This window comes from Eubalaena glacialis, chromosome 12 (assembly GCF_028564815.1).
Source record: "Eubalaena glacialis isolate mEubGla1 chromosome 12, mEubGla1.1.hap2.+ XY, whole genome shotgun sequence".
NCBI classification, from domain to species: Eukaryota; Metazoa; Chordata; class Mammalia; order Artiodactyla; family Balaenidae; genus Eubalaena; species Eubalaena glacialis.
Window position 1 is genome coordinate 33,592,947 of NC_083727.1, and position 14,040 is coordinate 33,606,986.

General features: G+C 36.2%; 1 protein-coding gene across 1 annotated transcript in view; it reads right to left on the bottom strand.

Annotated features, from left to right (window-relative positions):
* Positions 1-14,040, bottom strand: part of LAMA2 (laminin subunit alpha 2) — a 627,718-nt gene that overhangs the window by 104,272 nt on the left and 509,406 nt on the right. The window contains exons 38-40 of the mRNA XM_061207556.1: positions 7,046-7,162; positions 6,177-6,340; positions 4,707-4,845 (exon numbers count right to left, since the gene is read on the bottom strand). Coding sequence (XP_061063539.1) covers positions 4,707-4,845; positions 6,177-6,340; positions 7,046-7,162 — 420 coding nt within the window. The remainder of the gene's footprint in view (positions 1-4,706; positions 4,846-6,176; positions 6,341-7,045; positions 7,163-14,040) is intronic.

Consider the following 14,040-nt stretch of genomic DNA (forward strand, 5'->3'; position numbering starts at 1 on the left):
TGACTTTGCTTTCTAGTATCCTTATTTTCTACCAGGGTTTTTCTCCCCACTGATCTGTCACATAAGAGTGAATTTACAAAAATCCAATTTATTCTGTAGACTCGACCCTAAAGCAAGAAAAAACTCCTTCAAGTTTCAAGTTTTTTGAAGAAAAAACTTCGAGTTTCTATGGATTTTTACTCTCCTCATACTAAGGAATCAACTAAGGAATCAATCAATCACTTACAACAGCAGTTCACGTATTTTTAGGATCAGGTGTCTAAGGCTTTAAACTTAATTAATTTTAGGTATATTTTCCTCCTGTATAATATTTTTTTCAGAATTTCCCCCCTCTCTTTAGTTCATCTAAAGCCTACATATCACTTACACAGCACTGTTCTTTACTAACTGTCCCACTATTATTGTTTCTATGAGAAAATGCATTACTTACAAATTGCACTCACTTTCTTCTGTATTTTATATTATTTTTTCCTAGATGTGCCTGAGAAAGATCATGCCGAAGATATTTAGACTTATGGCTCCCAGGAGTGATGGGTAACTGTAGCAAGTGACAGAACTTGAATTTGGAGAACAAAGAGGAAGACCACATTGTGTACTGGTGTTGAAAGCAAGTATAAATTCTTCTCAATTTCTAATGCTGATTCTTAGTGAAGACCAGACTAAACACTGAGACTGAGACTAATTGAGAAAGAGGATTCTGGACTCGAGGGTATTAAGGAATTTTGTTGGTGTGCGTGTGTGGGGGAGAGAGAGAGAGAGAGAGGGAGAGTTTCAGACAGTAACAATGATTGCAGTGTAAAGAAGAGGGTATAGAAGAACAAAGAAATATTCAGTTGTTGTGGGAAGTGAAAAAGTGATTTTTTTTTAATGGAAGATACCTAGGTAAGGTGAGGACTGCCTACATTTTCTACACTGAAGTATATATCACAGAGCACATTCCATTCACTTTGAGAAAGGGAGAGAGGGAGAAAAGAAAGAAAGGAAGGAAGGAGGACAACATTTCAGAATAGATGGAGATTGTGTGATTATTGTTGTGTGATGATTCTTCAGGATCTTAAAGAACCAGATCTAAGGAATCCATTCTACATTAGACTTCCTTTTTGTCATTGTTTGCTGTTTGGATATACCAGATTCAAGTGCACAGCATCTAAGAACTTCCCAGTGAAAAGGACAGAGGGTCTCATCTCCCAGTGCTACTGACACCGTGCCTATTGCCTCTGGTGGTCATCCCAAGGATCCAGCAGCATATGAAATCTACTTTTCATCTACTTCTAAAATCTGATCTGCTTGATAACATAGGTTTTAAGTTCACCTATGATCTGGAAAAATTTTTTAAAGGTTTAATTCTCTGTTATTTTAGAGTCTGAGGACTTTTTATAGCATCAAAGCAATAAAGATTAGAAAAAAACTACTGGATCTTCATATTCTATTTTCTAAACGGTGACATATTTCCTTTCTCTTTCTCCTTGTGCCCACCAATGAGCGGTACAAAATGAGATGTTACCTTGGAGATCATGTGTAGGGAAAACAATCTTTTGTACCAATAATATAATAATAGTATTTTTCTGCCTAGCACTAATAGAAATATAGTGTGTTTTTTCATAATGTCTGTTCCTAAAATAATATTTCATTTTGTACCAAAATGTTCACTGCAGCTCTATTTACAATAGCCAGGACATGGAAGCAACCTAAGTGTCCATCGACAGATGAATGGATAAAGAAGATGTGGCACATATATACAATGGAATATTACTCAGCCATAAAAAGAAACGAAATTGAGTTATTTGTAGTGAGGTGGATGGAGTTAAAGTCTGTCATACAGAGTGAAGTAAGTCAGAAAGAGAAAAACAAACACAGTATGCTAACACTTGTATATGGAATCTAAGGGGAAAAAAAAAAAAAGTCATGAAGAACCTAGTGGTAAGATGGGAATAAAGACACAGACCTACTAGAGAATGGACTTGAGGATATGGGGAGGGGGAAGGGTAAGCTGTGACAAAATGAGAGAGTGGCATGGAAATATATACACTACCAAACGTAAAATAAATAGCTAGTGGGAAGCAACCACATAGCACAGGGAGATCAGCTCGGTGCTTTGTGACCACCTAGAGGGGTGGGATAGGGAGGGTGGGAGGGAGGGAGATGCAAGAGGGAAGAGATATGGAAACATATATATATGTATAACTGATTCACTTTGTTATAAAGCAGAAACTAACACACCATTGTAAAGCAATTATACTCCAATAAAGATGTTAACAAAAATAAAATAAAAATAAAAAAGAATGAAAAAATAATAATATTTCATTTTGATATTTAAATAAATTATATATACAAGATAAGGGGCTGTTACTCTTTACATAGGAAGTATACTACAACTTGAATTGTTTATAACCTCTACCTGCTTATTATTTAGTTAAAATAAAGGATCAACTTTTTTCTCACTCATATTTTCCTTTCAATTCCATTGTTGATTATGTGTGCACTACAAATAGGTAGACTTAAGCAGATTTTTAAAAGTGAAGTGGCTTTACAAATGCTGTCAATTATGCTTTGAGACTATTCCATATTCATTTGTTTCTTTTCCTATGGTATTTTCAATGCTTTTTTTCTTCTCACATTATCTTACGTCCATCTTCTTCACAGTAGTAATTGATTGCTTTATTGCTTGTCTAATATGTCCTTTTTCTCCTTGTATAAATTCCTGCTTTGCTTCTTTGTCCTTTGTTTCTAATTCACTGAAAACATTCTTCCTTCTTTGCAGGACTAGACTCAAATGACTCTTTCATACATAAATAATAAACTTAATCTTACTCTTCTGTGTTTATCTATAGCTCTAGCAATAATAACAGCTCTAACATTTATGGAATGCTAGTACTATTTAGGTAATTGCTCAATTTAATGGCAAATATATTTCTTTCCCAGTATAATAGAACTATATTATAATGAATTATTAAAATTAAAACTTTATTTATTCTGTTCTTGAAACACGGTCCAACAAACTTTCTGGCCAAATCAGTCTTCTGTGTGTTTGTTGATAGCCACTTAATAAATCAGTGATTCTCTTTAGCTTTTACTTTGTAATTTTTCAGACATTTAGTTATTTTTACATGGCTTATAGAGAAGGAATAACAATAACAAGGGGACATGCTGTAATGCAGTAAAACTTGTCCTAGTTAAAACAAAAAACAACAACAAAAAACTTGTCCTAGCTCTGTTTGAGTTTGGCAAGCCTATCATGTATAAGCATCAGGGTTGAGGAAAAGTGAATATTTCATGTTGGCATGAATATGAGAGTCTCCTGAGTATAAAGTGATGGTATTAAATTTGGGTGAAAATAAAACAGGTCTTTAACATAAAATGTTAGACGTTTATAAAAATGAAGCAATGACAATAGTGAGGATTTTATTGGTACAAAATGTTGTAAATAGGCATGAAAAATGGCAATTAGAATGCCATTCATTCATTTACTCACGAGTGTCTACTCTCTGTCAGGTACTGTGCTAAATGCTGAAAATGGTGATCCAACAAAACATGGGTCAGATGAAAATGGTGAACTTGAAGACTAGGATCTTCAAATAGATTTGAAAAATGGTTCATTTTGAAAGGATAATTGAACATAGGGAAGTTTCTGTAATAACTGTGTCATGATTTTGAATAGGAAATAAACAGAACATATGGTATTGGTAGAACTCATTCCAGAGAAACCAAAACAGTAGTAACTGCTGATGGAATATGATGCATCATTCACCATGACCATAAAATAAACCTGTGAAGAGTGTGGCAAATACCTCCAATATCCCTGAAATCCATGAAAGCATTTGTGCTCAATACCAAAGCAAAGAAAATACGGATCTGTTTCTTCAACACCCACTATTTATGCATATTTCATTCACAGTCAAGTGTCCAATCAAATTTTTTTTCTCCTGAAATTCTGATGTATTTGGGGATTCTGTGTGAAGCCAAAGGAGTAAGTGATGGTTCTGAACATTTTAACTCACCATGTGCTTCCTATGAAATGAAATTTGACCTAAAATAGTATTACCAAGGTTTATCACATAACTTGGTTACAAAATGTTGCTCTACATGTAAAGGAAAAAGATTTGTTACTATTGAAGATACTCAGATAATGTGCTATACTTAGAACCCGAAAACTCTAAAATATTAATTGCAAATTTATTTTGAACAATGACAGCAGCCAAAAGTAGCTTTGAAGGTAAACATTTCAACTGATAAAAATAGTATAATAGTTTAGAAATATATGAACTGGCGTGTTTGTAAAACATGTACCTTATAATCAAACTTTACATAGAATCAATTTGTATGTGACTATAAGCTCTGGTGTTAATTTCCAAGGCACTTTCTTACTGAAGACATATGGAATAATAGTGATAAATTTCCCTGTTCAGAGTCTTATGTTTGACTGTTTTTCCTTTGCGAGTTGGTGGCGCAAACCTGTTTGGCATCTGCGATAATTTCAAGACCCTTATTAATAGTGGAAAGTAGTAGGTGACTGAGAAAAGAGTTCTGCTATGACTGAGAATCTATTTTGGATAAAATTTAAAAGGAGCCTTTGAAAATAATACAAAACAAATATTCTAATTTACTAGCATTTTCCAGAGCTTTGAGAAATTTGAGAAATTTAGTTTAGGTACTTATTCAAACAGATTGACCTCCATTCTCAGTACATAACGCTATTTGTTCCTTACCAGTTCTGTGGCTTCATGTGCAAGAACTTTGGCTTCTTTGGCAATTTTCTCAGCTTCATCAATATAGTCCTTAATATTGCTGTAAGCTTTGAAGGCTGCAGTGGCATTGAAGGAGATGTTTTTGGCCTCATCAAGGATTCTGTTGGGATTGCCCCAGAAAAGAACATCAGAGCAGTTGGTACTCAACTGAAGGACATCTTACTTATAGCAAATATGGCTTCCAAATGATCATGGTCAGTATAATTATGTTAATTCCAAACCATAGTGAGGTATCTACTAATTGTATTATATTGTAGTTTTCAGTTTAAACTCATATTCCTAAATAATTAAGCAATGAAATACTACCAACATATTTTTAAGTACCCATAGCATCCTCCAGAAGTTTCTGCAACCATGAGCACCATGCAAGTATGAGCAGTGAGACGATTCTTTATGTTATCTGTGAAGCACGCACAGGTTTCAGAGCACTTGTTCTATATTATTGGAATGAACTTCACAAAATCTCTTTAGAGTAGGTGCACTTCTCAGATGAGGACAAATGAATCTCGGTTACATTGCTTGTCTCAGGTCACATGACCAACATGTCACTAGTTAGCTAATTAAGGACTTGGAGCCTGCCTCTGTTGACTTCTAGCTTACTGCTCCATTTACCACCCTTCATGATAAATCAGCAAAATGTTAAAAAATGTTGTAAAATTGTTATAAAATGAATTGTATGTAAATTTTTTCCCAGGGTCTTCAAACATTAATATTTTCCTTTGTATCAAGAGTATTAAGTATTGAAACAGAACCTTACACATGGAGTATATTAAATACAGATTCATTTAGGAAAATTATTCTTGGGGCTAATACACCTGTTTTGTTATGACAACACCGAAACTGTAGGGGAAGCACACCAGTTATACCTAGAAGGCTGTTTACTAGTCAAACACACCCCACCAGTTGCCCCTCCCTCACTGACCCATATAAGAATCCCAGTTATAATGAGCTGTTATTTCACAGGGCAATATGTAGTGTCTCCATGGAATTTGAAAGAAAAAAACAAGACTTAAAGGCTATGTATGGGGCCACATTGTCAAAAGCCACCCTTTTAACAATAAATAGTTTGATTTCATTAAAAATATAAAACTGAAATTTGAAGCAGAATGTGCGTTTATACATTATTATTTAAAATGCTAATAAGGAAACTGCTGTGCTCTCCAATAAAGAACAGAAAATATTTTTTCTAAGTGTAGCCTAAGGCAATGTTCACTCCCCACCATGCCATATTTGAATCAGACTTTTGATGTTGCTCCAGTAGAGTTTTGCCCAGACCCTTCTAATTAGGCTTTTCCACAGAAAGGCCCTCTAGCTCGTATGTGCATAATTACAAAAATCAAGATTTGAAAGCAACTCTCTACCATTTCTGCTAGTCTAAACTTTTGGACAAGTGTCAAGATACATAGACATTTCCAACAACAAATGACATACCTATCAAGGACAGCAGATGAATCATTCAACTGAGCCGCATGGCTCTCAGCCTGGGACACCTTCTCAGCAAGCTTCCTGTCCTTTATTTCTTGGGAGAGGTCATCTATTTTATCTTTCAGATCCTCAGACAGGGGTGGCAATTTAGTTTGAATGTCTTCAACATACTGATATGTAGAGAAAAGAAGGCATTTTAAGTAAGTGAATCCAAGCCTCTTCTCATTTACTAATTTCTCTTGGAGATCTAATTATACATGCTTAGGTTTTTATGAAACTTCAAATTTACTAACCTAGCAAAAAAGAATAGAAAATAAAAGCTATTATTTAATGATAGAGATTAGGAAATATATGAAGGCAATTTATACCAAGAAGAACCTGACAATCTTTTTTAAAAAATGTTACTTTGTAGGTCTAAATGCATAAATGATAGTCATTGGGATCTTTTACACTATTTGCATTTCTATTACCATGCATCACCATATATCAGTATCTACTGCATTAGACAGTATGTTAAAAGTCTGTTTGTAGCTTTACATTTCTCTTTTAACTAATATTCTGTGAATATTGAAGCAGATTGTAAGTGCTGTCCTAGGAACAAGAAATGCCCTTCATCACTGTGAAAAAAATACAGGTTGGTGTGAGTGTGTGGGTACCCTCACCAGACATTCATGTCTACTGAGAGAATAATGTGAAGTTCTAACTGCTACCAATGGGTGAGCACGGTCACAATAGAATAAGGCAAAAACAACTTTATACCCACAAGAAAATAACAGTATTTGCTTATACTACTGAGATTTCTCATTGATTCCCATTTATGAGAGCTTGTGTCATTATCATCTTTCTTTTAACTTTGGGTTTCACCAAATACTCACGTCTATGACTGAGTTGATTTCATCTGCAAGACGGTTGGCTTCATCAAGTATGTCAGTGCCTTCTTTTAAAGTGTCCTCAGTTTGTTGTTTGCCACTTTCAATAGCCTCCTTCTTTTTCTGTAGGACAGTATAAACAAAACATCAAAATGCCCTTTGGGGAAAACCCTATCCAGCCCTGTATTCCTGGCTTTCCTACGCTGTCTAAACAAGGCTTTGCAAACAAGATATGTCATGTTGACTGTGAGACTACATGAGAGTGATATAGACTACCCAGCCAGCCCTCCAAGAGTTACTTTATTTAAATACCTGTACGGGTACTTTCTCCTATTGTGAGAAAGTTATGCAAGAGAAGAAAAGTTATGTGATGGTAGCTGAGGAATTAAAAAATATTTTTAAAGTGAGATGGACATCCATTTTAACTGAAATGTAAGTACTGAATATGCATTGCTGAGCATGTGGTAGTACACTGAATTACATTGGAACGAGACATTAAATTCCAGAATCTATGTCCAAATGAATATTTTGTGAGCATAAATGTAAGCAGATTTATTCTATGGGAGTTCTGTAAAAATTGGAAGAAGTGGGATTTTATTTTTTTTATTTGTTACTTTTAAAAAAAAATTAATTAATTAATTTTATTTTTGGCTGCGTTGGGTCTTTGTTGCTACGCGTGGGCTCTCTTTAGTTGCGGCGAGCAGGCACTACTCTTCGTTGCAGTGCGCGGGCTTCTCGTTGCGGTGGCTTCTCTTGTTGCAGAACATGGGCTCTAGGCGCACAGGCTTCAGTAGTTGTGGTGCACGAGCTTAGTTGCTGTGCGGCATGTGGGAGCTTCCCGGACCAGAGCTTGAACCCGTGTCCCCTGCCTTGGCAGGCGGATTCTTAACCACTGTGCCACCAGGGAAGCCCAGAAGTGGGATTTCAAAGGAAACAGGGGAAGTACTTTTCAAAAAAAAGAGAAACCCTCACATGGAAGAATAAACTTAATGGACTGTTCCATAAAAAAGAGAGCAGGGCTTCCCTGCTGGCGCAGTGGTTGAGAATCTGCCTGCCAATGCAGGGGACACAGGTTCGAGCCCTGGTCTGGGAAGATCCCACGTGCCGCGGAGCAACTGGGCCCGTGAGCCACAATTACTGAGCCTGCGCGTCTGGAGCCTGTGCTCCGCAACAAGAGAGGCCGCGATAGTGAGAGGCCCGCGCACCGCGATGAAGAGTGGCCCCCGCTCGCCACAACTAGAGAAAGCCCTCGCACAGAAACGAAGACCCAACACAGCCAAAAATAAATAAATAAATAAATAAATAAATAAATAAAACCCAAAAGTTAAAAACAAAACAAAAAAACTTATCATTGTAAGTACTTCCTCACTTCTTTGAAATACATATAAATCCTTTAAAAAAAAAAAAAGAGAGCAGACTCTAATTTTTCTTTGAAACTAATAGCTTGTCTCAAACCACATGAAACTCACTCCTAGTCTAGAAGAGTAAAATCAATGAGAAAGAAATAGTGTTATTTCTCCGTTTGGAACATAACTTTGCCTTTTTTTTTCTATTTCTTTCTTTCTTTTTTTTTTCTTTCTATTTCTGACTCATTCTTTCTATCACCTTTTTACCTGTGGATTTAACTGCATCAATTATAATTTTAAGCCTTTGCCATTTACGCTTTTTATATAAATAACAATGCTAGTTTATATATTCATTTAGATTTCAGTATGTGCCAGGTAGTTTATAAGCTTTCCTCATTTAGTTCTATACTAACACACGTCCTGTGTTTATCACCTTTTAAATGAATAGAAAATTGAACAAGTTAAGTGATTTACCCAAGGTCACACAGTTAGTACAGTGTAGTTAAGATTTGAATCCCAGTCTACCTAATGATAGAGCTTCCGTCTTGAGCTGTGAAAGCACTGACTTTCCAATTGTGGAAATCACACTTCTTATTTGCATTGGATAGTGCTAATTTCACACCCTACTTTCCCTACCTCTTCACCAACCACTTCAATCTGCTGCCAGTACACATATCTTACTCCTGCCTCTGAGCCTTTACAGTTGCAGTTGCCTTCACCATGTGCCCTTCCCCAGTTCCTTGCCTTGTTTCCGTCTCCATTTAGCTTCATGTAGAATGCTTTTTCCCTCAATACTCAAAATATGGCCCATTGATCAGCAGCATTGGCATCACTGGGAAGTTTCTTAGAAATGCACAATCTCAATGCCTTTCTGGGAACTACCAACTCAGAATCTGCATTTAACAAGAACCCTAAGTGATTGATATACACAATAAAATTTGAGAGAAATTGGTTTAGAACACAGCCTGGCACACAGTGAACACTACAGAATTTTAACTATTATAATTACTTTATTTTCTTTTTCCTAGAACTCATTTATCTGAATTATATTTTATAGGGTGGCCATCGATTATAGAAACATAGATAATACAATTTTATTTTTTGTATAGATTGAACCATCTCGATTGCTTCTTCTAAGAGTTGCTAAAAGCACAGGCTATTTAATGATAATCAGACACCAATTCATCACAAGATGCCTGCATAGGGAGGAGAGGAAATGTACAGCCCATTGAGCTGGACCTAGTGGACGAAGGATAACATTTAATTCATCAGGCAATATACTGAGAACAAGTCACTTATTATGCATATTAGCCCATGCTCCAGACTTTATGGCCATATTATATTCTTATTTATTGGTTTAGTGACTATCGTTCTCACTATAATATAAATTCCATAAAACAGTCTTTGTATCACTTTATCTCCAGTACCTAGAAGAGTTTCCTCAATAAATAGTTCTGTTTGCACTGGTGACTCTTGGTTCATTCAACTACTCCCATGCCTGGCTAAATCAGAGAAATTTCATTCTCCCTTCACGAACAGCAAATGTAGAGGTAGTCCTGATGTTCCTGGTTATAAGGCATATCTTATTTTCCAAAGGTCTAACACTCTTATATAACTATCAATTTTAGCCCTTAGCTTTTGTATGAACTGATTTAAAATTGACCCTGGAGAGACATTCAAGAAACTTTCTTTAGCATGTCTTGTTTGTATTTATAAATCAAGGTAACAAAATGCTGTATCAATATTTCCACCTGTATGTGAGGTGAAGAGCTACATTCATTTTGGTTTCAATTAAGCAGTGAGTTAGAATCTTTATAAAAGCTCTCTTTGAGTCACTTTAAGGAACCCATTGTTATGCAAAGATCAAAATGTGCTTTTTTTTTATCACACTGAAGCAGAAACGATCTAGGGATTAAAGAGATTTCAGTGGTGGCTAATTTCAGATTAGACACTAATGAAATCTAGCTTTGAACCAAGGAAAGATGAAGATTTGGAGCTCCTAAATATTGATAAAAGCATCGATATAACACTTATTTGTGTCTGCTTTATAGTACTTTCTTCACTGAGAAAGAACATTTCTGTTCTGTCTTTGTGCCAGGTACTATTCTCTGCCCTGGAGATACAGTGGGCCAGAAGACATGTTTCTCATGGCTTTCTGGAGGGAAAAAAATTGAATGAATTTAATGTATAATTAAAAATTGAATGAATTAATGTATAATATATTTTTAATGATGAGTGCTATAAAAATAAATAAAGACAGGGAATGGATAGAGAAAGATGTAGGATATAAAATACTTAAAGATAGGAAGCTTTGAGATTTGAGGAGCAAAAGGGGGCTCATGTTTAGGGAGAATTATTCTCCAAGTGTATACCACAAGCATAATTGTTAAGTGATTCTGATTAGACACCAAAGTTGTTGTATTTCTACTTTTAACTTCTGATTAGATCTTAATTCATTCCAGAGCTTTGTAAGTTTAACACCTGTTGTTTTTTTTTTTTGCTGAGGGGGGTTACTGGGGGGTGGATTAAGAACTTACAAAAGTTATCTTCCTGTCTATCTTTACCTAGCAACTCATTCTTCCCTTTCTTCCAACTCCTTCCTGTTCAAGGTCATAATGGTAAATTTGGGGACAGACTGCTCAAAACACATTACTTTGCTTAATTGAATTGCTCATCTTCTCTTTGCCCCTCAGCCCACAGTTTCCTCTGCCTTTTCTCCATTGCTGGAAATGGCATTCTAACCCTGTCCTGTTCTAGAAAGTTGCATTCAAAGCCTTCTGTGATCTGGCTCCAAAGGCCCATTTTCAGAGCCATCTTCTGCTACAGACTTATGTAGCTTACGAACAAGCGTTACTGCTCTATTCGACATTTCCTAAGATCATACTTCCAGAGCTCTGTGTTTCTGCTCATGATGCTCCATCATTTCTATCAACTTCTATGATGCCATCATTTTGGTGTTTGATTCTCCGAGCCCATATTAATCACAGTGTTACATATAATGAAAGGTTAAAATGCCTGAATTTTCAGGAAATCGTAAGTTCTCTGAGGCCAGAGATCATTCCTATTCAGCCTCTAACACCCTGGTTACCAATAGCATCTTGATAATGGTGTCTAACAGACATTTGCATATTATTCCTGCCTGCTTTCCTAGCCTTATATCCCACTATTTTCCAATACAAAACCAATCCTCGAGTTTACATGAACCACTCAGAAAGTCCCCAAAACATAATTTTAATCCATGACTCCAATATTTCAATTGCTTCTGATAGATTTCAAGATAAAACCAAATTCCTCAGCTTAGCTCTCAGAATGCAGTTCTCTTATAACTCAAGGTCTGGACTCTCTCTGTCTTCGTTGGCTTTCTATCCCCTCACAAGTTCACAGGCAGTCTTTATTCCAATCCTATCAAATCAATGACATTTCTCCAAAATGTCTATATGTTTGCATGTTTTTTTCCCCCCCTATTTCTGGAATGTTCTTCCTCTTCTACTTTGACTCATTAGAACTTACCCTTCAGGACTTAACATATGTGTCAAGTCCTCTATGAAGCCCTTCCTAAATCCAGGGGTGATTTCGATGCCCTTCCTTTGCATACCTCCATGGTAACTCCTGTAGTGTACAGACTAGTTTACTTGTGTGAGCCTCCCACTAAATACAAGTCACCTGAAGTCATCAGAGGTGGTGTTTTATTTCTTATATCAATATCAGTGTCTTTAAAGCTTAAGGCTGCATCTGAATCATGGGTAGGATTTTAAAAACACAGGTTGCTGGGCTCCACTCCCAGTTTCTGAGTTGATAGGTTTGGGGGAATTTGCATTACTGAGAATTTGCATTATTAACAAGTGTCTAGGTGATGCTAATGCTGCTGTTCCAAGGACCACACCATGAGAACCAGTGTTTGATGTACTCAGCTTTTGTTTAGTACATTTCCTGAACTTAGTAGGGGCTTGATAAATGTTTTTAATAATAAAAATTACATGCTTACTTCCTTAAATTAAAAAAAAAATGCGTTGGGTCTTAATTATATCACCTTTTTGTGGGCACAGGCTCAATGAAGTCATTTATTTAAAGCACAACTAATTACTCAATCAAATGGATACAACATTATCAGTTCTTTTAAAATCTATATGTACATCAGATTAACCCAGGGGATGTTTTAGAATATGGACCCTGGACCACACCTCAGACCAGCTACCTCAGATTCTGGGTGGGAGCCCAGGGGATGCATCTGTTTAGCAAACTCTAAACAGGTGATACTTTATTGGCCAATCTAGCATCAACCTTGGCAATCAACCTTAATCAGCCTTGGCAAGCAACCTTAAATAAGCTCTGCCTTATTCATATTAATTTAGTCAGTTTATCTATTTATTCTAGTAAGTTTTAAACAAGCCTTTAGTTAAGCATCACGTGTAAAATGAAAATACAAGAAGGACAACTTACACTTCAGTACTGACTACATAAGCTCCAGGCTTCTCTAGGGGTACCCAAGAATGATGGCTCTTGGTTTTAAACATCACTAAAATGAAGGAATAGCTAAAAGCACCATTTAGTGTGCCACTACAACTCTTCTTGAAATACTTCCCAGATGCTTATTATACTTTCCACACAGGTAATTTTAATTTCTTAAACTGTTGCCATAAAATGGAGTGGTGCACCTCCGGGTAAGTTACACCACTGGTGTATCACCGAGCAAGATGAATCATGCGGGAGCCTGTGATATGAAGGCAGCCTAGCATCCTGCTTAACAAGACAGTGCTTTTTCTTTAATATTGCCAGCATGTCAGTAGATTCCAAATTGGTTAAGATTAGATACATCAGTGAGTCTTCTCAATCCTCTATCAAAATGACAAGGCTAAGTCCCAGGAGAGGGATCCAGAAAACAATTCTTTTAAAAAATTAATTCATCCTTTTACTTCTTAATCCAAAGGAAAATGGAAAGAAATGAATGGATAAAAAAATCCAGATTCTTTTTATTCAACTGTCATTCCATGAACAGTTTTGAGAGCATAATATATGCCAGAGAGTGTTCAGTTATAGTTGCAGGTAAAATTTTATGTTAGAAGAGATAAAGGTCTGCCACTGTTTTCAGATCTGTTGGGGTCAAATACTTTGAAAAGAACAAAGGTAAGTTTGTGTCTGGTGAGGAATTTTTTTTTTTAATGCTAAATACAGGTTTGTGCCATCATATGTGCTGAATTCACTGTAGGGAAAAGTGATCAGTTTGCCATGTTAAATATTAAGAAAGAAACGAGAGAGAGAGAGAAAAAGAGAGGGAGAGAAAGGAAGGAGAAAAGGAAAGAAGGGAAGTAGGAAGGAAGGGAGAAAGGAAGGAATGGATGGAAGGATCTGTTTTAGTTCTAGCTTCATTAGCACTCTAAAAAAGGCAGAAGCTGCCTATCATTGCTTGAGGAGAGAACTATCTCTTGTTTGAAGAAAAGGAGACAAAAATAACTCAGACTTCATCTGCTCATGTTAGTCCGTTGTAAAATATCATTTTCATAGAACATGTTGCAAAGAAGAAGAGAACCAAAATTTTCCCAGGCTCTGGTTTCTCAGTGAGCTGTTTCTTCTGTGCCCCAATTCCATTAGAAAACCCTTGGCACTTCTGTGATTTATGGCGGCCGGATGTCTAAACCATGGTTTGCGGATCAGGTT